The sequence below is a fragment of the Sebastes umbrosus genome, chromosome 17 (assembly GCF_015220745.1).
Source record: "Sebastes umbrosus isolate fSebUmb1 chromosome 17, fSebUmb1.pri, whole genome shotgun sequence".
Lineage (NCBI taxonomy): Eukaryota > Metazoa > Chordata > Actinopteri > Perciformes > Sebastidae > Sebastes > Sebastes umbrosus.
In genome coordinates this window covers 24,233,742-24,258,427 of record NC_051285.1, presented here as the reverse complement: position 1 = coordinate 24,258,427, position 24,686 = coordinate 24,233,742, and the positions used below count along the sequence as shown (strand labels likewise).

Sequence of the window (24,686 nt, the reverse complement as noted above, 5' to 3'; positions counted from 1 at the left end):
TTAACAGTACAAAAGCCAAGATGCTTCATATAAAATAGAAAGAATTACAATAGAAAATATGAAAAAATATAAGAAATGCGTCAAAATATATACATTTTTAAAGTGGAAAGAGCTGTACAGTTTTGTGCAGGAATGTGCGAAATATTGACCTGGGGATGTGCAAATGTTCACAGTATATAAAGTGTAAAAGTACAAAGAATATGTGCATGTGGGGAGACAGTAAAGTTGTGCGTTAATGTAACACATGACTGTGTAAAAGGTCAACATTTCACTTTATACAGTTTACAATGTCATTATTGCCCACGTGGAGAAGTAGCCATTCAGTAACAAGAGACACTTCCGAGAGCAGTTCCAAAGCATACTGGAGCACACGGATTTAAGGCAGTAAACTTCATTAAATACTAACGTTTCGATGTCAACTGCGTCTTCATTGGCGTCGAAAGGTTAGTATTTAATAAAGTTTACTGCCTTAAATCGGTGTGCTCCAGTATGCTTTGGAACTGCTCTCTGAAGTCTCTCCTGTTACAAGATTGCTACTCTGCAACTTCTTTGTGAGAAGCGCGTTTAACCTTCCTTCTTCAAGTAGCCATTCAGTGTCTGTCACATTCCTTTATAATAATGTGAATATCAATCACATCACCTTTCTTATCTCTGCAGCAGTGGCCACAAACAAATCCAGAATATCACAGTGTGTAGTAAAAATAATTTTATTGAAATATTTTACAAAAAAATACAAACCGTCACTTAAGCACAAATCACACAGCATGTGTAAGGTCCATGAACACACAATAAATAGAATCATCACACGACACAAATGCAGCCTCGTTTCAACATCAGAAAACAAATGAACAAAGAGTCAAGTCTAAGGGAAGGAGGTGTAACAGGTGTGCTTACATCTCCAGTAAAAAGAAAATGAAAACAACCAAATCCATTTTGAATGTTCTGCTGAGCAGAGGCATAAGCCCAGGCATGTTTCCACACTATACAAAAAGACACAGCATTCAGAATTAAACACACAAATAAAAAAACATACAACTGAAGATTGAAGGACTTTGCATTAAGGACCAGTAATCTGAATACGCTCAAACGCTCAAGCACAACTGAACACATTTATCCAAAGAAAACCAAGATACAAGTTTAAAATGGAGCTAAAACCTTTAAAACCCTAAAAGGGGTCAAATACATTTAATCTCTTACAAAGAGAGAGCAAAAGAGATGGTGGCGAAGCTGAGTTCTTCTAAACATCAATCTGAATATAACTTTGTCTTTCCCAGCTTATTATACTCGAGCAGCTCTAAGACCTCTTCTGAGGAAAACTCAGATAACTAATATTATTTTTTGATATTTTCTATTTAATAAGGCTACTGATTTATTTGTCTCTTTCTTGCATAGGGTTCCTGAATAAGAAATTAACCAAAACTGCAGGCTTAACACACCGACTGTTAATACCATCCCCTACGTCCTTATTTGTCTCGTTAAAAATCAGGGACCTCCGCGTATTGCTCAACTTAGTTCTCACACATCAATACAGGAGAGAGGGCAATGAAAGTTAACACTGCACATAAAAGATGAATGAAAAAGATAAATAAAACAAATTGTAAAACATACGCCATGTGTACTTGAGAACAAATCATTTCCACATCAACCTCTTTAGAGCAGTGGTTCTCAAGGTGGGGTCCGGGGACCCCTAGAGGGTCTGTGGCACTCTGTCAGGGGGCGTCCGCGAAATAATCTGCTATAAATGATAAAATTGTGCTGTATCATTGACAAGTACATCTCTACAGATTGGGACCATTTGCGCCAATAAAACAAGCATATTGTGTTCATTCCTGCCACCCACGTTTTGGGCCAACGGAAACTCTGATATCATTGTGACACATCATGTGAATCTGTCATGAATCAAAACGAAACCAACCCTACCAAAATACGGAAGTGGACCGCTATGTAACCCGAGGTAGCAGTCAGCAGGTAGTTTTGAAAGGGCAGGCTTTTTTCAACCCAGCTGGTCTGCTCTGATATCTGTATCCCCACACAGCATGTGACGATCTCATCCTCTGAATTGCACGGCCTTGACTGATAAAGCAGGAAGGCAGGCCAGAGGGTTCTTAAAATATAAACATAGTAGGTGATAGGGTTGGGCAATATTTGTTATTTGATTTAGCTAATTTAATGGGACAACGTGTAGAGCAGTCATATTTTCACATCGAGTTTATTTTGACCAAACCAGAGTTGGTGATTTTTGGAGAGACCAACGACGACGGTTTTGGTGAGTTTTATTTTGTTTCTGTCAAGTTTGAATGAAGTGTTTAACGACGCTCTGCAACTAGAACAGCTGTTCTCAACATTAACAAATACACGCGGATGATGACGCAAGTGTACTCGGGTACGGAATAACTTTATTGATGTGAAAGCTGAGCGGCGGGGGAGTTCTCGGGCACGGTACGAATCAATCGTACCTAATATGAAAATGCCTTAAGAGTAAAAATGGTAGGAAGCATTATGCTTAATCGGTGTTTTTTTTATTATGAGGCGGTCCTTGGAAAATGTTCTCCCCTTTAAGGGGTCCCTGGGCCCAAACAGTTTGAGAACCCCTTCTTTAAAGAATAAAAAAATCGATGGTTCATTAAACACACTGAACCAAAACTAAAAGAGAATCACTAAGCCACATATATTTTTCAATCAGTTTGGTATTGCATCTTCCTCTGCTAATGGAATCAAATGCTTGCAGTTCACATGTGAAACAGAACAAATACAGACTTTGGTTTGGCAGCTGGATTTCTTTTTCAATAGTAAAACATTTCTTCTTCCGATAGCCCTCGTTCAGTGTATAGCCATGCATACGACTTGTGCTCGACAGCTATACAACAGACAGCTCTGCGCTAAATATTGAGTAAATCTCACCAGCAATGATCGTTATTATAAACCTAAAAATTAAAAATAAAATACCTATCACTTTAAGCTGCGGGTATATTAACTGATATTTCTGCTTCCTGCCAACCAGCTGTTACAAAGTATTCGTTCATGGACACTCCCAAAATAGTCATCACCCTCACAAACAGAAACCTGCACAGCTAGTATAGCCATGTTAATGTTCACACTTGTGATTTGTCTTTGCTGCAGAGATGCTTTAGGGTACTTTTGGGCGTTGTCTTGCACTTTGCCCATGCCCTTTTCCAGATTAGACTTGAGCTTACTTCAATATGTTATTTTTTACTGTTAAATCTATCTGCTCACAACAGTATTCATAAACTATCAAGTCAAATTAGGGCAGCGTGAAAGCAAACTTGTGTTTCAAGCCATTATGTTGCCAGTGTGCAGCTGAAAGGAAAAGCTAAAACCTCGTTCATGCTTGACATTAGAACAGTAATCAAACACTACTGCTGGCAGTGTCTGGTGGTATGAATATGACAGACATCATCCAGCTAATCTGCATTAAGTATTCTGCACCAAGTTATGTTATAAAATACTGTAACTCACCACGAGTATTAGGCAATGTTAAAACCAATAATTGAATATCCAAACAATGAAAACTGAAATGTTTTACAGCAAACTAAACAAAAAGAAATTAAACCAACCACTTCTTTAAAATTATGTAGACACACTGCTTTCAGTCTGGATTAAGGTAAATCTTAAAAGATGTTCTTTAAGGATCATCATGTCCTCAGCGTGTATCAGGGACAGGAAACTCTTGATCCCCGTTCCACCTGGTATTAACATGCATCCTGGCTACATGAGATGGGTTGAATTCAGGTCACATGCCAGACCAGCAATTTGTTTTAAACTGCAAACCACCATTAATCCTTGCATCATCACCGCAACCACGGGAACGGAAGCCATGTCAACACAGCCCTTAATGCTGCTCTAAAGCAGCTCTAACAACTCAACGTCACCATAGTGTCGTAAAAGTCAATCAATATACATAAAGGCCTGTTTCAGCCTCGCTGTTTCAGCCTCGCTGCTGCAGCCGGCACTTTTCAAGTGTTCAGTGTCAGCTTCCTCCCAGCAGCTGAGACAGAGAAGCCTCCACCTCGCACCTCACTCCACAGGGCCGGTGGTGCTGCTGCTGGCCTTGACCCCGGCTCTGCTAATGTTCAGCCAGGGCAGCTTGGCACAGTTCTTAAAGAGCTGCTCGATGGCGATGTGACGCACATGCAGCTCTGACGCCAACGAGTCTTTTTCCTGCACGGCATCGGTCAGCTCCTCGAAGACCTCTGTGGAGAGAGAGAGAGAGACAGGGGGGCAAAACAATGGGAATCAGTGACTTATACACAGACAAACAAGTGAGATAAAGAAAACCAATAACACTGATTACTGAAGGGGCAGAGAGCAAAGACAACACGACAGAAAATGCGTCTGCTTAAGATACCCCCACACAACAAGAAAAAAACAAAAACATTATCTAACTAACAACTTGAGTCAAGGACGTCAGTGTTGTGCGGCTGAGGTACACTAATTTAAACAAGTTTATGGACGTGAAAACATTTCTAACAGAGTGCTCCAGGGGTGATGTAGGCCAACCAGGAAGTTAGCATCGCCCTGGTTCCCTTGACAAAAAGCCAATGAGATTTTTCCACTGGGTTTTAGATTATTATGGAAAATAAGCTAAGTGGCAAACAAACACATTTTGTTTCGTAAGATAATCTTCACAAATGAACACCACTTTTATGATTTTTGAAGCATAAATGCAATCGGCAGAAGTTAAAAGCTAACGTTAGGCTATAAACAAACTACACCACTGTCGCATGAGCGTGAGCATACACAACGAAGCTGTACAGGCGGACGTGTTTTGTGGTCTCATTTAGCCACTTGTTAGCAACCGCCTTTTTTAAGACACATATGGCTTCAAAACTCACAAGTGGGGTATTTACTGATGTAGAACAAAAGGTTAAAATCTCTTCAGCTTGTGTTAACCACAGACCTTATTTCAGGCATCTAAGTGAAAACCCATTAAAAAAAAACATTGACTTCCAGATGAGGGAACCATAAAGTGCTAAAATGCTAACTCATTTAAGGGTTTTAGGACTCATTCCTGTAGCACTCTATTGAGGATCATACTGTAGATCATAAAAAATCTTGCTGCTAAATAATATAGGAGCAATAACCTCCCCATCTGTTCTGTATAAAGTAATGAAAATATGTGGAACTGACTGAAGGCCAGACACCCACTAGACTTCACTCCACCAGAGGACATCTCACATTCGCTGCATGTGTCGTTTCCCTATTGACACTGCAAGGAGAGACTATCTGGCTCATTTAATCACTCAACAGAAGACTGAAGATGAAAATATCAAGAATGTTTAATGATGATTGCGGTATGCCAAAACTCTCACAACGATGTTCTATTATGACCCTGCTACTTGACCATACTGAGGTAAAAATGGAACTTGCTTGAGAAGAGCTGTGCGTAGCTTAGCTGTTACTGTGTGTAGCAAACAATAGGTCTAACTGATGAAGAATGGAGTGAACAGACAGGCAGGGAATGCATGAGCGAGCAGTACACAGTGCCCAATTCAACACAGCTGGTCACATGGAGGGAGATGATGTGTTGACTAGAGAAACCTTCCAGTCTATGAGCCCCTGATTTATTGAGACTGGGTATGCTGTAAGTGAAAAACACTTCTTCCAAATACAGCTTTCTTCCCCCGAGGGCACCAAGAATCTAATATGGGGATTTATTACAGATGGAAAATGTTGATGATTTAAATGGTTGAACTTTATGTCAACGGTTGTGTTCAATCTCCTGCATTGCACAACTTAACACAGAATGCCAGAAAAAAAAACACATACTTTGAATCTGCATCAGTAGCTGGTTGTTCATCTGATGGAGTTCGTCCACACTCATTTTAGTCACTGAAAGAAAAGACAAACACTTTTGATTAGAGAGTGTGAGATGCCAGGAATGTCACACAGGATGTACACAGCATGTACAGAAACGTCAGGAGCGGAGCGTCTATTCTTCAGCAGACACGTTTATAATATAATTTACAGTTGTTAAATGAGTGACGACCTTCTCGTCATCCCTCATTTTAAATGTCAATACGGCGTCCGATAGTCGCTTTCAGTCCAAAATGGCAGAAACGTAACTTTGCTGCTGGGCGCTGATGTTGCAATGGAAACGGACAACTGACTTTCACTTCTTGGCAATATACGTTCTTTGCATCCAGGTCTGAAAAGGGACGCGGAAGTGCCTTAAACTTGCATTACATCAAAAATTAAACCATGCTTACATGTGTGTTGACTCAGCAGAGATCACATTAATGAGAATACAGGATAAATATTTGAAAGTAATACAGAATGCCTGAGAGCCTTACGGCATTATATTTTCAGATTTTGAATTCACCTGGCGCCTGAACTTTGTGTTTTCTTTCACATAAATGAAAACATTTCCTCAATAAATTGATGCAGAAAAATTCACCAGAATGCAGGAAATGAAGTGTGTGACGCTCAAAATGAGTTTCCTGCCCAATGCATGTTATTCAGATAAGAAAGTGTTGATGAGCTAATGTAGAGATATGCACACGAATAAATGCAAACACTTGTACCTGTGAAATGCCCATCATCTTTCATTTCAAAGCACAGAATTCTAATTAGAGACCTTTACTGTAGAAGGCTCTCTCACACTGCTGCAGTCGGTAGTCATAAGCAGCTTTAGTAGTGACAAGACGTGAGAAAGACAAGGACATACTAAATCTCGAGGTTAGCGGAAAATTAACCTTTCTCTGCAGAGATCACAGCGAAGAGGAAGATGAAGGACAGAAGTAAGAATGTATTTTCTGTTACCGTTTCGTCTGCTGCCTTTGAACTAATAAGCACTCAGAGGTTTTAGAAATCGCACTGAATGTTGAAGTTAAGACAGAGAGAAGAGAGGCAGAGAGAGCGATCCATTCCTGTTGACAAATTGGCAACACTAGTCTTCCTTCAAAAGAAGAAAACAGACCTTCCACTTCTGCTTCAATTAGACACTGATTAAACTAAAGTTCGTAAAGGTCAAACTTAAATGTGCTCACATTCATCTCTGTTGTGGCCGTCGTGTCTGTGCTGTGACTGTCCTCCTCCTGACAACTGGTTCCGGCTGTGTAGACCATTCCTGCCGTCAGTGGACCAAACATCAGATTGTGTCTCCTGCAACAGCCCAAGCTTCTCCACCGTGTGGCACTCCAACATCCCCATGGTGTAATCGGGCAGCCCTGTTGCTTTGCCCATGTCCCAGCAGGGTGTGTAGCGGGGCACCTGGGCATCCGACTGGGGCAGCAGTTTGCGGTCGCCCTGCTGGCTGTAACAAAGAATCTTGGCCCCCCGCCTGCTGGGGCCGTTGGAGGAGACGGAGTCTTTGTTCTGGGCATACTGGATGATGCGGTTCAGTTTCTGGCTGAAGGCCAGCTTCATGCCCTCGTAGGCACTTCGGGAGACCTTGGAACGTGACAGCTTCTGGTTGGCGATGAGGTGGCATTTCTCAAAGCAGTCTCTGTGGCCGCGCAGGGACTTTGTGTGCAACAAGGTAGCAGAGGAGACACCTGCATTCACACAGACACAAAGCAATGAGTCAATAGGTACAATACAACTGAAGGCTAGAGCCACACAGACAAAACCGTCATTGTTGTGCAAAAATACCGTGAACTCATAAAAAAAGCAAATTAAAAAGTTGAAAAGAACTAAAGCAGTGAACAGTTAGTGAGAAATACAGTACTGAGTAGACCTACTGAACTCTCCCCAGCAAATAAAAGTAAACCAGTATGAAAACAAGCTAAAACTGGCAGATTGACCGGTCGCGATCTCTCTGTGAAAGCTGCTTAGTGTGCAGTGGATTAGCCAGGAGAGCGTTGAGATAGCAGGGATAATAGATTAACTCAGTCTCAATGCAAACACATAAAGCATATTTGAAAAATTTGTACTGGGCAACAGTGGGGAGGAAGGTCTGTCCACATGAAGCAGCATTTCATTTACATTTATCAGTTTTTCAATATACCTGTACTTGTCAAACAACCAGAAAGATGCAAATACAAAGTCTCCACTTTGTCTTATTGGTTATACTGTGTGAAGAAATACACAATTCCAATGTATCCATATACTGTATGTTTGTATATCAGCTAGGGACGTCAAAGTTAATGCGTTTATAACACCATGTCATGCTAGCTTGTCACGAAGGAGGCTAAATAACGCTCTAAACTTGCGCTAAATTTTGGCAAGGAAAAACTGGCATGGCCATTTTCGAAATGGTCCCTTGACCTCTGACCCCAAGATATGTGAATGAAAAATGGGTTTTATGGGTACCCACGAGTCTCCCCTTTACAGACATGCCCACTTTATGATAATCACATGCCGTTTTGGGCAAGTCATAGTCAAGTCAGCACACTGACACACTGACTATTTTTGCCTGTTGGACTTGAGTTTGTCATGTTATGATTTGAGCATATTTTTTATGCTAAATGCAGTACCTGTGAGGGTTTCTGGACAATATTTGTCATTGTTTTGTGTTGTTAATTGATTTCCAATAATACATATATACATACATTTGCATAAAGCATGCATATTTGCCCACTCCCATGTTGATAAGAATATTAAATACTTGACAAATCTCCCTTTAAGGTACATTTTGAACAGATAAAAAATGTGCGATTAATTTGCTATTAATCACGATTCACTACGATCACACAATTAAATATTTTAATTGATTAACAGCCCTACTATCAACATAAGAGGAATTCAGGTCCCAGAAGTAAAACAATCTAACCTTTCTCATCTAATAGGAAGCGGGAAAAAAAACGACTTCAGTTCGTGTCCTGATATTCTATAATTAAGACTACATTCCTCGGAAGTACCTCTATAGGGAAAAGGTAATGCTTCCTGGATCCAGTCAAAACAGGTCACACTGGAACCACTTTAGTACACACAGAGGAAATTAACACAAAGCAAGTGGACCAAAATTAAAATAACCTCTGAGAAAAATGGGCCAGAGCTTGATAAACAACGGGAAGCTGAAGGTGAAAGAGAATGAGAGAGGGAACAGTGTGTGTGTGTGTGTGTGTGTGTGTGTGTGTGTGCGTGCGTGCGTGCGTGCGTGCGTGCGTGCGTGCGTGCGTGCGTGCGTGCGTGCGTGTGCGTAAGAGATAGCAGACGAGGCCAAAGTGAGAGTGCGCTCCACAAGTGTTTGTGTGATGGCCTTCTTGTCACAGCCTGCATTTCTCAGCAGACAGACGTACGTGTTGGAGGGAGATTAGCGGCTGTTGTCCATATAGATTTAAGAGCTCACTTTGGTAGGTTTACCTCTCATGCCTCTCTCAGCACTTTACCGGCAGACAGATGAGCACAGAAAACCACAGGACATTACTAACACCCCATGACTACATTACAACAGTTACATACATACACAGAGGCCTGGTGTTTAGTGCGGTCTGCAGGTTCTTTTTTTTTAAGTTACACACACACACGCACATATCTAGGGTTTCGGTTTCCTTCATCACGATAGGGTCAGTAACTGACAACCTGTAGCTGACAGGTCTTGCACCATACAGGAAATACTAAAATACTAAATTAGTTTCTTTGTTGTAGGGCTGCACCATTAATACATTTTATCAAAATCGCAATATGGCCTACCTTTCACCTTTGTTAAAGGGGAAATGGAAAAAGTTATAACGGTCGGCACGGTGTGTTTCTGTGTTTGTGTACTGAGGGCGGATTCCTCCCTCATTCAGCAGCCTTGCTATATTCACATGCACTACATTGTGCCTCACCATCCTGTCATCTACCGCTTAATACCTTCCTCACCGCGGATGGCCAGGAGCTCCCGCACCTCTTGTCTCATATCTATGTTGTTCTCGTCTGACGTTCGCCTCCAATGTATCTGAAAACATTCCTGCTGTGAGCGCAGAGGTCTATTCTCAGCTTCTCCATATCTGTATTCTGACCTGAGTACCTAGAAAGACAGATCTTTATAACAGATGAGTCCTGTGAGGGAACTGCAGTATACAGTATAAGGTATGTGAGTCATGTGTAAGAATATTCCCGGCTGAATGTTCAATGAATCTACAGATGCTTTACTAATAGCTGCAGGAGCTTTCTGTCTATCAAACAGCCATGTAATAATCCGATCAGTCTCAGTCTTTGGTGTACAACAAAAACACACTGACTACCACTTGCCTAGCAGAAAAATCATTGGCCCACAACCAGGCCAGTGCACCACCAGCCAAAGACCTCACTCCAGCTAAGCAGCTTAGCACTACTGTCTTTCATGGCTGCACACATAAGCACAGGCACACACAGACTATTCACTGGAGGTGAATCAACATTGTTCAGCTGTGACAGCCAGAGACATTAAGCACAACAACAGTGACGAGCGATAGGCTTGTTTTTTTCCTGCTCTTTTGTAAGGAATGAGTCAAGGTTGGTCTATCATTCAGTGAAAGAACTAACAGAGACAAAGCACAGAGAAGGTGCTGATGTCAAATATAAACACCTGGTGTTATTCATAGTTATCAGTAGTTTATAAGTTGTTCCAGAAAGCAAATATAAATAATTATAGTATTGATCACACCTGGAAATCAGGTGGTCCACGTTATTTAAAGCAAGAAATTATACTTTTGATTAGGGCTGTCAAAGTTAATGCGATAATAACGCGTTAACGCAAATTCGTTTTAATGACACTAATTTCTATAACGCATTAACGCAACTTGTGATTTTTAGGTTGTAGCGTGAACATACTGGCATCAATGGACAATATTTGTCATTTTTTGGTGTGGTTAATTGACTTACAATAATAAATATATACATACATTTGCATAGAGCAAGCATATTTGCCCACCAGGTTGATAATAGTATCAAATACTTACAAATCTCCCTTTGAGGTACATTTTGAACAGATAAAAACTGTGTGACAATCATGTGGCAATCATGCAATCAATCGTGATTAAATAATTTAATCAATTGACAGCCCTACTTTCGATGTGAAGTGAAAATAATGTTAAAATGAAAGAGGGATTGCCTTTGACTACGTTTTATATACAAATTAAGTGAATGGTTATATTTCAGGTGAACTGAAACCAAAAATCCACATGCTTTAAGTCATACGGAGTTGGTACGGAAAAGTTGAGAAACTGGTGGAGCAGCACCAGGAAGAATGATGCCTGTTACGTTGGATAATTTTCAATAGCAAAGTAAGTAACCAAGGGAACGCTCCCAATACGACAGCATAATAATCCTCAGGCTGTAGAGAGATGACATCCCTCTGTTTGATCTAGTCCTGCTCTGTATTTAGTGGCTGTATTTTTGCCCAAATTTAACGAAGACTTCCACTCTGCAGACTCGGGTCTTGTGGTTGCCGTCATGGAAAGAGATCTCTGCTTCAAGTACCAATGCATGTAATTGTGTTTGTGGCCGTTGTGCGTGTTTGCAGAGCATAATACAGACACTGTTCTGTTTTACAATCAGGCCTGGAGCAACCCTTCTGCAGACTTCTGGTTTTGTTCTGATCAGTACTGTATGTGCTAAGCAAGGACACTCGAGCCTTGACACACTTAAGAGGAGACGGACGGTTTGGAGCTGGTATGGGGACACGCGGGACAGAGGTCATCGGTGGTAAGGTGTCAAAAACAGCTGCATGGCACAGCGTAGAAGAATGTGCCCGTCAGCTGCACGGGCCAACTCTGACACCAACATAGAGCTAGCATGACCAACACTGAACTCAAACGACCTGTTAACCACCACAGACCTTCCACAACAGTACCTACAGACTAGCTACCATTACACAGTTTGCAAGAGACCACACTCATCAAGCTGAAACACAATTATAGCTACTCCACCAGCTTCAGCCTGGAAGACACGTCCTGAACATTACTGAAACCTACAAATACTAGACACCATTCACACATATCAACTTATTTTTGCCAACATGGTGATTTCAGTAGTGCATATTGGCAGACAACAGCACAGAGTTCAATGAATGACAGACTGGTAATACTACTAAACAGAGAGTCACATTTGACAGTAACCAAAACAGGAATAGACCAATCAATCTACAATTTGCATTGCTCATGTTGACTTGCACGATTTGCAAAGACAAATGTAATTCTTTTTTGGGTGGAGGAAGAGACACAGGCGACACAGACTATAACCTCCTGAGACCAAGTTTTGTAATTATTATTCAAACTCACACCAGCAACATTGATGATCCCAGTTCTAATAAAATAAAATATCAAACATTACAACATAACAACCAATTTTAATTGGAATGAGCAACTGGATGGAGAATCCTTAAATACCGTACACACAAAGACAAATGATTTGATATATATCATAAAAAGCCTGTAGTTACAGAGCTCTCTATTTTTATGCTCCCATTTCTCAGTGTCTCATTTGATTTACCAAATTAGTAGAAAAACAGATTCTCATATTAGTCAAAATTGAGAACAAACGTTAAGCATTATATAATGACAGACTTAGCATAGCATAACAACATCAGATTGAATGTAATTATAATAAATCAGGCTAATCCTGTCATCACATAATTATTTTTTTGCAATGGCAATCATCTTTGCTGGAATGTAAGTAAAACATCCCAGCCACTATGAATAACTGTTAGGAACAAAAATGATTTAGATATTCAATTCAATATATTGCAATTTATATTGGGGGACTAACATCATTACACATGAATACAACTGGGCTCATTGGATCCACAAGAGCCTCAGCTTTCCAGTCATACCCAATTTATGCAATTCCAAAACTGTTTAGGGACCCCAGTATGCAGAAATATTCAAATACACCATTTTAGAATAGGTGAAAATAACACATTTGTATTGCATGCAAAAATCTTCATGGTTTTTGCCCCAAACTGCATGTGATTATCATAAAGTTGGCGTGTTTGTAAAGGGGAGACTCGTGGGTACCCATAGAACCCATTTTCATTCACATATCTTGAGGTCAGAGGTCAAGGAACCCCTTTGAAAATGGCAATGCCAGTTTTTTCTCGCCAAAATTTAGCATAAATTTGGAGCATTATTTAGCCTCCTTCGCGACATGCAAGTATGACATGGTTGTTACCAATGGATTCCTTATGTTTTGTAGTTTTATATGATATCAGTAACTTCACTCTAGCTTTAAAACTGAGAAAGACAGAATAGTGGCCAGGTCCGCTGTCGGGCTGTTGGATTTTTAAGAGGTTAATTAAAATTCGATACACCGTTTGAGAATCAATACAATATCGCAAAACATAATATCGCAATATATATTTTTTAAATTTTCTTACACCCCGAGACAAATGTATGTGTTTTAGTAGTCTTAATCTTGAAAAAAATGTATATTCTGTACAGCACATTATGAATTTGTGTTATAGAAAGGTCCTACTGGCAGCTACCTACAGATGCTGTGTATAACTGTGTACAGTACAGTCAGTGACAATAGTTCCATTCTGGGTAGTGCGATGTAAACTGAGTTAAGAAGACATTGTTGTGAGTAAACATTCACAAGTTATAAAACCTGTCATGATAGCAAACAACGCAGGACACCTTGTAGAAGAGTTCCAGGTTGTTAAAATGATGCAAGGGATGCATTAATATGGGAATTGGCAAAAAAAAAAGCCTACAAATACCCATTATTATCAGAAGTCACAATTTAGTGCAAAATGCATCTCTCCACTGCTTGTTACTACCAAGAAGCCAGCTCAATGAAATGGATTTCAGTAAGTCACTCATTAAACTGCAGGGTAGATAGATACCATGAAACATTTGGTAAATTGATAGTGTAACAGATATACATGGCTGCCTTTGTTGTGGCTGCTCAGATCCTCATTGTAAGCCACTCCAAGGTGGCAGAAGATAATTGTCTTTATAGAAGTAGTTGCTCACATTGGTATCACATTCAGTTAGTTTAGAGAGTCACAACCTGTGGTGAGAGAGGCAATTATTTCACAGTTGCAGGGCTAATGAAGAGAATAAACTTTGAAAAAGGGGCTATTTATCCAAACCAATGATAGACTCACATGGAAAGCAGGCCATTAAGCATTATAGTACTAAATTAGAGGGCTCAGAAAGCGGTACCATGCTGTAGGTTTAGCAAATCTGTGGACCCCAACTGTGTTCAAACGCACAACTACCACAGGCAGCAACATAATTAGGCCTCTCTACAACCCAGGGTGAAGAGTTCACCCACAAAGAATGAGCTGTTTATAGGAGCTACAATAGCCCCTGTAGAGCGAGCAGCAACCAGAATCAGCACCAACTGCATCATTCCAGCCTCTCCCAGTTGGAATGTTCTGTTTTTCTCACTCTGAACCTCAGCTGGAAATGCTACCGGGCCTCAGCAAAAATTCTGTCTGCAATATGTAAGCAAAGGTGCTGGGCTTCAGCTGAACCTGGCAGCTCAGCAGACATCTTGTCTGACAAGCAGCCAGAGAAGACCAAAAGACTGTGTGTGTGTGTGTGTGTGTGTGTGTGTGTGTGTGTGTGTGTGTGTGTGTGTGTGTGTGAGAGGCTGGAGGTTGCAATACTCACTAGTGTCAGATCTCTCAGGTGTTTACATAGCGCAGCTTGTCACATCCAATAAGGCCAGTTCAAAAAGCCATGCACTGAGTAATCAGATCCAAAGAGTTAAGTCTGATGAATATGATACGGTTATTGATACCAAATTTGGCCATTTTGGCTGGTTTGAACACTTAGAAGTAAGAGAGCTAAACCCCAAGTGTGCCAGCTAATGTTTAGTTTTGTTAACATACATGCTTTATTGGTGTTTTGACTGTAAATAGATAATAGCCTCATTTAATATGGGGGGTCAATTATTCCTTTAATATGACTTTTGCACATCAGATATAATATTTGTGAATGCAAACTAACTACCTACTCCCATTTGAATGATGTATTTGACAATCAATGAACAAGACTCGGTCAAAGCCGAGTATATATCTGGACTGTGTATGGTCAGTCTGTGAATTTGTGGCTAAATTGTTACACAAATAGTCATTGGTCATGTCTGTAATGTTAAATCCAGCGGTGCGTGTCCGCCAGGTCCGGCGAGGACAGTAGGGGACGCGCTGCGCCCTGGTCGTTCAAGCGGTGACGTACCCTATCGTGTAAACATCTGAAAACATTTTAAGCGAGAAAGAGGCTATGCCACTGCTGAATCTCATTTCATTTTAGAATTAGATCGCCTAGTTTCACAACTTGGTCCAAGTTTCGTGAGCTGGACGTGTCGCGCTGGACGGATTAATTTGCATAAAGTTGAGATTTTTCACCCCCAAAAAACGTAAACAAACGGCTGTTACCGCCTTTTCATTTTGACACTCGGCCAAGCAATCGTGTAACTTCATCACTCAGTCACTCGCTTGTAGGGCTGGCCCTCTGCGGTCCAGCCAAAAACTAGAATGCAAAAAATGTTGGGCACAATCTGATCATAGCTGATTTCTAAACTACTACTTTACCTGCAAGCCTTGGCTGGATGTGCGGCTTCCTTGGCTACCTTACAGAGCCATTACTCTCATAATCTTTAGTATCACAGGCATTACAGAGGTTGGGGTTTGAGCATACCTCCAAAATACACAAATACCTTTAGCTGGAAACAACAACATCACTTCCACAGAAGATTACCAATGACTGGAGACTGGCTGAACTGGCTCCTGGTGTGGCAAATAACTGTAGTAGCCCTCTGTGCAGTGTTGACGCTCAAGGCTGTGTAACGATGTGTAGTACAAAGCTCAGATGGTGCAGTAAGCAAAAAGAAAAGAACGGTCTGAAAGCAAGAAATACCCGGTTAGGCAGAGGTTGAGCAATATATAAATAGACACTATTTCTATTCGGTATTTTTTGATAGAACCAGCACACCCGAGCCAAAGCAGTTTCCTCAGGAAACAACCACTTGGAGCGACAACAAAGGCTGCACCTTCCTGAGCATTCATCCTGCATCGAACTGTGCTCAACGCTTATGCCACAAACAGTCTTCACATATAACTCTGCACCTGGTGGAACTGTGGGCTGAAGCCTTGCTTATAAACAACTCTGCGCGCTGTCAACATAAGCGCCTCGCTCCAAACTCATGCATATATAATCTACTGGAATCTGAAGATGACAAACTGTTTTATTATTAGTAGATCTTGTTTGTGTTTGTCGATGTACAGTACTGCCTAACTTCAACCGTGAATACTGTGGGTGTGTGTCGGCAGCTGACGTTTAAAACAGACAAGTCTGAACACCTCCATGTCATGCAAGCCGTTATGGGTGGAACTAAACTTATCATGGGCCTAATCTCTGCTGTGACAAAGGTACACTGTTGCATTGGACAATTGAAGACTAGAAGACACTGTCTTTTGTACACTAATCAATGAAGAAATAGGGCTTTGAAGATATTCTTAGGGAGATGACATTTTCCGAAACAATAGTAATAAATTTACTTGAAAATTTTGTTTAAATTCAGTTCATGTGGAGAGTATGGAGAGTACAGAGGACCTTTATGTATGACACAACCGTGACCTGTATATCACAATATACTCTCGGTGTATTCTTTAAAAAAAAACAAGAAGCAATTCTGCTTCTATTGCTTCTACTAAATATTCAAAACCAGCATATAGCAAGATGGCGATGAATATTCAGCAGCAGTAATTCACCCTTGAGATTACATGATATGGTTTAGAAGAGAAAGGCACTGGCAGGGTGTGTTTCCGTGTGTAACGAAAGATGAAGACCATTATTTCCCCATCATATTTTTTGTACTTGTTCTCTTCTCCCTTAACAAAAGGATGGCACAGGATGAAAGAGTGCTGTGGCTATTAAGTCTACATGAGCAGTCGGCGGGCACACGGCTTGGCCTTAGTTTTCAATCAGCCGTGCCTAAAGTAGCCACATGCAGCTTGGCAAGCTCCCCTCCCTCTAATGAAACGCTCAGCTGCATCAGAAACACGTGCCTGTCTGCAAACCCCCCTCTCTTCCCCCAGACCCAATAGTTATATAACAGCCACTTCGTTGCCACACACAGGCTACATCAAAACCTGTACCCCCAGAAGCTGACGCAGTTTGAGATGTCTTGTCTGACACAAACAGTACCTAGGGTGCCTCAGTCTTGTCTCAACAATGAAAAGCTTAGGGGACACCCTTACGTAAATGCCCCACCAGCTGACTTTTTCCCTACTTGAACAGAGCATCCTGGCTGAAACAATAAATGGAGCAAACAAGGACGCCCCGACTGAGCCAGACAAGCAACCCCTGCCTTGTGGAATGTCGAAAGATAAATAACCATATTCGTCAAATCCCTTTTAAGACATTCAGTGACCCATACGTCCCAATAGGATGGTAGTGGACTACAAAGCAAAACTATTAAAAGGTGCCCCTGAATACTGTATTTAGATTACAAACAAGCAACAGTATGCACAGAATCCAGCTGCTAACGCCTACCATACACTAGAAGACTTTGAAAAGACTTTGAAAAGACTGAAGTCTGACACCCTCTTACATCTAAAGACAATGTGTCTTAAAAAGTCACAGACAATAATATTCGCAAAGAAAGTCCCTGGGGATCTTGCAGTGTCATGATTTACAAGACTACAACTAGATGTCACATCCTGATCCTGATGGAAAAACTGTTGAGAAAGAAGACAGAAATTGCTGCAGCCCTGAAAATCCCCGGTGGGTATGCTATAGCTAGCTAGCTAACCACTGTCCTGAATGGGGCTACTTGCAAGCTAATGTTAGCTACTGGAATTTTTGCTATTAACCTACGAGCAAACTGGATGTTTCAGTTGAAGATTGCTAGGTTTAATCAAAAATGATTGAAGCCAGCAATCTTCAGAAAGACACTGACTTAAGACCGCTTGGACTGAGTTTTATGACCACCTTACACTAAAAGATCGAGATCACAGGAGCGCGGCGCAACTACAAATACGTCTGCAACAGTGAAATCGCTTGAAAAGTCATTTGGTGTAAGGTCAGCATAAGGGAGAAATGTGTTAAGAAATTAAACTAAATAGTACTAGGTGCTACAGATTAAACAGATCGAGGCTGCAACTAATGATTATTTTCACTGTTGATTAATCTATTTTCTCAATTAGTTATTTTAGTATTAGTAATAAAATGTCAGAAAATGGTGAAAAATGTCAATCAGTGTTTCCCAGAGCCCAAGATGAAATCCTAAAATGTCTTATTTTGTCCACAACTCAAAGATTTTCAGTTTACTGTCACAGAGAAGTAAAGAAACCAAAAAATATTCACATTTAAAGAGCTGGAATCAGAGAATTTTTAATTTTTTCTTAAAAAATGACTCAAACCGATCAATCATCTACTAAGGTTGTTTGTTTTCAAGAAAGTCTTATAACATCAGTTATATTTAGGCTTTTGACAGTATGTACTGTACATACCAGCAAACTCAGGCTGCTTGCTGCTACCCTATTCAGATTATTTCTCTGCTGAATGAGAATTAATGAATTTGCAAGCACGTACTAACACAACTTAAGTAAAGTACTGTTCTAACAATGCTTGCATGAGACTGTGGCTGAAGACACTTTTACAGCACACAAAGAGCAAAGCAATTAATCAGTACCCCCACACTCAGTTCCCTTATACCAAAACAGAATAGACCTATAAATCTTTCATGTGCATATGCATTTTCTCCCGCTGTCAACAGAATGATATACCACTCTGGGAGCTCTTACTCAGCTACATGGCGTCGTTTTACACGTCGTACACAATCATACTGCGCAGATATAAACACACACACTTCTTGCGGAAAAGAACCTTTGTGGATCTATGAGATGAGTGCCGAATGAGAGGCATATCTAATCCCTTCTGATTTGTCATTCTTCTTCAAATAGGCCACTCATTAATTAAGAGATGAAAAAACTTCAAACACACGCTCTTGAGTTGGAGTGGCACATCAAACGGGAGAATCACAGTGGCCTGCTTTAGAGAGGGCTTTGGTCCTACAGGCCCATTACCCAGCACATATCTCATATGTTGTTCCTGAAGAGGATAAAATAAGCGTTTGTGGTGGGCAATCATATGAGACATCAACAAATCGGAAAGGTTCTGAAGCTGTATTACAGCTCTTGGCGCGAGTGCATGTTTGCTGTGATGGGACCGATGATCAAAAGGAATCTGGATGTTTCTGCAAAAGTGATTTATTGTGTGATCCAAATGCTGGACTTGGCAGCGAAGACCAGTGCAGATCTATCCACATAAGGCTGTCTCTATATGAAGCTAGCCAGTGAAACTGTGGAGATGAAGATGAATTTTAAATCTGAATCCCATCAGACAGACATTGAGTGTGTGTGTTCAGGAGTTGGAGAGGTCGCGCTGTAGTAAAAAAAAAGTGGCAGTAGAAAAGTGGTAATGAGAAAGTTTTTCTCCGGCTGGTGGGCGGTGCTTGGTATTTCCTCAACTGATCTCAACACGGCGGCAGGGTCACAAACTTTTCTCATTTTACAGCTAAACAGTACACTACAAGATGTTTCTGAAAACATTTGATGTGAGACATTACAGTAACAGAATATTGATTCATATTTGATCAGCGCTGCCTAGGTTGACCGTTCAGTCGTAGTTTGCGGGTGATTGACAGCTGCTCAGAGACGGCAGGCTCCAGCTCTGCTCTGTGAAATCTTGCAGATGCCATTAGAGCACTGGAGGACACCGGAAGACATTGAGGCACGTGATTTTTTTCAGATTACCTCTCTCATGCACTACTGTCAGGATATAGTGACCGTTTTACAAAAATAACTTTTTTTAATCATCTTTGCTCCAATTTCTATCCACTGCGGCTTTAATGAGCTACACTTCATACTGTAACCTGCAGGTTGCTTTGAAACATTAGCTAGCACAAATATATTCACACATTCACTCTTGCGAGCAAACTCTAACAATAGTCGCCAGCCAATCCTGTTTCTTACCTTCAATGCTGAGCTCGAAGCAGACATGGCAGAAAGACATGGTCCCTGTTTCCGTCTCTAGCTTGCAGACACTGCAGATATTGTCATCATTCAGATCGATGTTTACAAACTGCTCCTCTTCATCCATTGTGCTTCTGGGGAAAAACAGAAAGCGAGCACATGGCTTAATACCAGAAGGAGCTTGCACAACCACCAAGCTTCTTTTTAACTAATTAGGTCACATTTTCAAATAAACTTATTAAAAATGCACTTTTGGTAGTGTCAGTTGGAGGATTTTTTTTGGTTCACACTATTTTCGGTACAGAACACAGTAAAAGAGGTCTTTTTAGCATGCTTTTAGTCAGTGATGTTATTGATTAATGACCACACAAACTGATAAAATGGTACAGCTAATTGCTGACACAGCAGATTGAGTAGGACAGTCTCTCTCTAATCACTGTGCCAACATGCTATTGGATCCCATGATGTTAAACTCAATCTGATGTCATCCCTGCTCAGAGACAACAATCCAAACATTAGCAGTCATATCTTAAAACAACAGGTATCTGTATAGAGAGCCCAAGTCCCTCCCCTTCCGGTAGACCACCATGGGACCTTATTTCGGAAAAAATATGAACGGTAGTCAACGGCGAGAGACAAATATTTTTTTGATCCCGTTTGAATCGCACCATGAATCACACATATGATGTTTGTCAATTTAAAACACATTTCTTTTGCAAGTCAAGAAACTCACAGTTTGTTGTAAAATTGTTGAAGTGTCAGACTGTGAAAATATGTAATTAGAAAGACTACACACCCAAAAATCACGCAAGTGACGTCTCTCTCTCTGAAGCTACGATGCCTGTGTGTTTCGTAATGGGATGTACTCACACCAGCAACAGGTCTCGCTCGTTATTTCGCTTCCCGGCTGATATAAAGACCACTGATCGCTGATAAAACACATCAGATAAGAGAACGTTTCACTTGTGCGTGAAACATAGTTAGTTAGCTAGTGTTGGTGACGTGTAATGTGCAAGACGAGAGATGTAGTTCGCTGCGGTTTCACACAAAACTAAATGATACTACAACAAACTAATTTAATTCAAACAGGAGCAAAAAATGATGTCTCTCGCTGTTGACTACCGTTCATATTTTTCCCAAAATAAGGTCCCAAGGGGTCCACCGTAAGGGGAGGGACTTTGCCTCTCTATGGGAAAAGAGCATACATTTCAAGATGGGGCTCCCTTTTAGAATTGGTAAACATGATGACTTTGGTTTATGTAAGGTGATATGTACAGAAACGGGGGATTACCTTCAAAAGAGTCAGAGTAGTGAAAAGAAAAATTACTGCTGTGTACATTCTCTATTGTTCATTTACGGTAAGTGAACTAACCAAAGATTGACATATATTCCAAACTACCTGTGGGAAACACATTTGGTCAGCTGTCTAACATCCATAACCTGGCAAAAAGCCATAACCTGGCAAAAAGCCTGAACTGTCAAAAAGCAGAAGGAACTAAAGACTAAAAGAAAGATAAACATCCGCACTGGTTTGCTTTACCCACAAAACATTTAGTAACATTAGTGTCAGTGTGGCAATAACATATCGCAACCATAGTGGTATCTCTACAATTAATTTTTGCAACCACTAATTAGAATATGCAACACTGTAGCCCACAGTTTATTGTATCTAGAATGCTTTTAATAGCATTTGAGAAATTAGGGACTCTAGTAAGTCTGATGTTTCTCTTGAAAATTCAACTTGTCCTACTTTACTTTACCAAATCTAATGCCTTAAAAAAGACGGTCATTTATCATGCCATTAATCATTGGAATAGCTGCCCTCTTTACATCCGTCAATCCTCTAACAAATCCTCATTCAAATACCATCTAAGAATACATTACTTAAGCAGCTGATCAATAGTCATGTAGGGTTTTTCTTTTGTTCCTTTTCCCTGATGATGGGCCTTGAGGCTAAATGGTTGTGGAAGATGTGTATGAATGTGAAATTTATATATGTTTGGAAAATTTGAATGTTATTAGTGTAACACAAATATGATGTTGTATATAGTATGTATGTGATAAATGTAATGTACTTGATTTCGGACCCAAGGAAGACTAGCTGGTGCCATTGGTATCAGCTAATGGGGATCCTTTTTAAATAAATAAATATCAATCACATAAAAGAAAGTATTCAAGGTTGCTGACCTTCTTTGGGAAAATGAATTTCACCATGACAACTATGAGGACAAAGCTTTGCCACAAAATGAAAAGCAAACAGACAAATTGATTTAAAGGAAGACAAAAACAACACACACTGACACCCTGTCTTGTGACATGCCACAAATAATAATAAAGCTATGGATGCTACAGGTCATGAGCAGCTCTGAGTCATATTGAGAGCTCTGGATGCTGTTTCTGTGAACATTAAAAGGCAGCAAAGCGAAACACCAACATTTGACAGAGTTCTTTAACTTTAGTGAAGGTTATATCAACCATATATATGAGCTTTCAGTGCACCAAATCCAAGAAATTCAAGTTAACACACTATAATACTGCCACAAAATGAAAAGCAAAAATTTATTTAAAGGAAGACAAAAACAACACACACTTAACACCCTATCTTGTGACATGTCACACATAATGCTATGGATGCTACAGGTCATGGTTATAACAGCTCTGAGTCATATTGAGAGCTCTGGTTGCTGTTTCTGTGAACATGAAAGACACCACAGTGAAACAACAAGTTAGTTAACTGTAGTGAAGGTTATATCAACTATAACTACGAGCTTTCATTGCACCAAATGCAAGAAATTCAAGTTAAGACACTATAATACTGCCACAAAATTGCTGTTTCTGTGAACATTAAAAGGCAGCAGAGCGAAACAACAACATTTAACAGAGTTCTTTAACTATAGTGAAGGTTTTATCAACCATAACTATGAGCCTTCAGTGCACCAAATCCAAGAAACTCAAGTTAAGACACTATAATACTGGCACAAAATGAAAAGCAAAAATTGATTTAAAGGAAGACAAAAACAACACACACTGACACCATGTATTGTGCAACAAATGCCACAAATTAATAATGCTATGGATGCTACAGGTCAGGTTATAACAGCTCTGAGTCATATTGAGAGCTCTGGTTGCTGTTTTTGTGAACATGAAAGACACCACAGTGAAACAACAAGTTATTTAACTGTAGTGAAGGTTATATCAACTATAACTACGAGCTTTCATTGCACCAAATGCAAGAAATTCAAGTTAAGACACTATAATACTGCCACAAAATTGCTGTTTCTGTGAACATTAAAAGGCAGCACAGCGAAACAACAACATTTGACAGAGTTCTTTAACTATAGTGAAGGTTATATCAACCATAACTATGAGCCTTCAGTGCACCAAATCCAAGAAACTCAAGTTAAGACACTATGATACTGCCCCAGACCTCTAGCTAGCGTTGTAGTGGTGGCCAGTGTTTCAGGAGATTAGCCAGTGATAGCAACAACAATAGGGCAACTTTTCACTTGGTTAGATTCACAAACATAGTTAACATTCACCATAACGTGTTTAACTCCTTGTCAGCAGTCTAAAAGCCTGAATATATGTGTAATAATAGTTCCAGGCTGTAGGCTGTTCACAGTAACCCGAGTGTTTAGTATACATACCGTTAAACAAATGCTGGCTAACAAGAAGTGAAGCTAGCAGACATCCTCTCTCTGAGTACTCTGCTCCGGCTGATTCGTGACCGTTATTTTGGCCGTTGTTAAACTAAACAGCGACCAACAAAACGAAGGCACCACCAAGTATTTCAACACCCCACTTTTGTGAAACTCACCTTCACCCTTTAAGGAGTATCCTCTGCGGACAGCTATCCTTTTAGCGTGGACCCCACGGTTTCTCTTTATCCAACAGAGAGAGCAACACAAACATCAGCTCGACGCGTCACGGCAAATCCCACACAAGCTCCAGGAACCTCTCTGCACCCTCTCAGCGGAGTGAACCACTAGTTCACTGGAGGGGTGACAACAATTATTATTAGTTTAATTATCAACAATTCTGCCCCTAGTTAAACACAAACATATAATAGGTATTTATAAATAGATATATGTGTAATTGTTTCGTTGAAATACATTAGTTTCAATGCACAAGAACGCCTCTGACAGAGGTAGAAAAGTGAAAACACCCCTACAGTTGAATCATGGTACATCCTCCCTAGCGTCATCAAAACATCCCCTGAAAAAGGGTTTAGATAGATAGATAGATAGATAGATAGATAGATAAATAGAAAGATAGATAGATAGATACAATAGATAGATAGATAGATAGATAGATAGATAGATAGATAGATAGATAGATAGATAGATAGTAACTTTATTGATCCCGAGGGAAATTCAAGTTTCCAGCATCACAGTTCCATAGTGCAAAACATGTTAGTAAAAAGGCAGTAAAAAAGTACAAAGTACAAAAAAAATATACCAGATATAAAAATACAAGGAGATGAAGAAAACTGTTAAAACTGAATATAGTGCAGGGTAACAGCTGTGATACAGGACCATTAAAAAAAGTGAATATAAGAAGAAGAGACTGTTAATTAGTAGTTAGTATAGTGCATTATTATCTGTCCTGCAGACCGTCCTCCTTTGTCCCCCCTTTCCTTTACGGCACAACTATACAAAGTAGCCTAATAAAGAAAAAATAGTGAAAGTAAAGCATTTCCTCATTATTGAATACATTGCATGAGGCCGTAGACTTGTATTTCAGTTTGCATATTCAGTTTCTATTCTTCACCTGAAGTCACACGTGGGGAATAACTGGGAATTCCCACGAAAGACCGATAGGAATATCCATATAT

At 40.2% G+C, this 24,686-nt stretch overlaps 1 protein-coding gene across 1 annotated transcript; it reads right to left on the bottom strand.

Annotated features, from left to right (window-relative positions):
* Positions 1-691: 691 nt before the first annotated feature.
* c17h21orf91 (chromosome 17 C21orf91 homolog) lies at positions 692-23,797 on the bottom strand. The gene is made up of 5 exons (XM_037748709.1): positions 23,670-23,797; positions 19,853-19,986; positions 7,008-7,514; positions 5,788-5,850; positions 692-4,211 (listed from the first exon to the last, which is right to left on the bottom strand). The coding sequence occupies exons 2-5, from the start codon at positions 19,977-19,979 to the stop codon at positions 4,036-4,038; spliced, it is 873 nt and encodes a 290-aa protein (XP_037604637.1). The 5' UTR covers positions 19,980-19,986; positions 23,670-23,797; the 3' UTR covers positions 692-4,035.
* Between the last annotated feature and the right edge of the window lie 889 nt (positions 23,798-24,686).

Excerpts from the sequence above, each read along its gene's own strand:
- c17h21orf91 (XM_037748709.1), bottom strand. The coding sequence starts at position 19,979 with ATGGATGAAGAGGAGCAGTTTGTAAACATCGATCTGAATGATGACAAT. Across the intron at positions 7,515-19,852 it reads CTTCGAGCTCAGCATTGAAG|GTGTCTCCTCTGCTACCTTG; the intron begins GTAAGAAACAGG and ends GTGTGAATGCAG. Across the intron at positions 5,851-7,007 it reads CGGCCACAACAGAGATGAAT|TGACTAAAATGAGTGTGGAC; the intron begins GTGAGCACATTT and ends CTTTTCTTTCAG.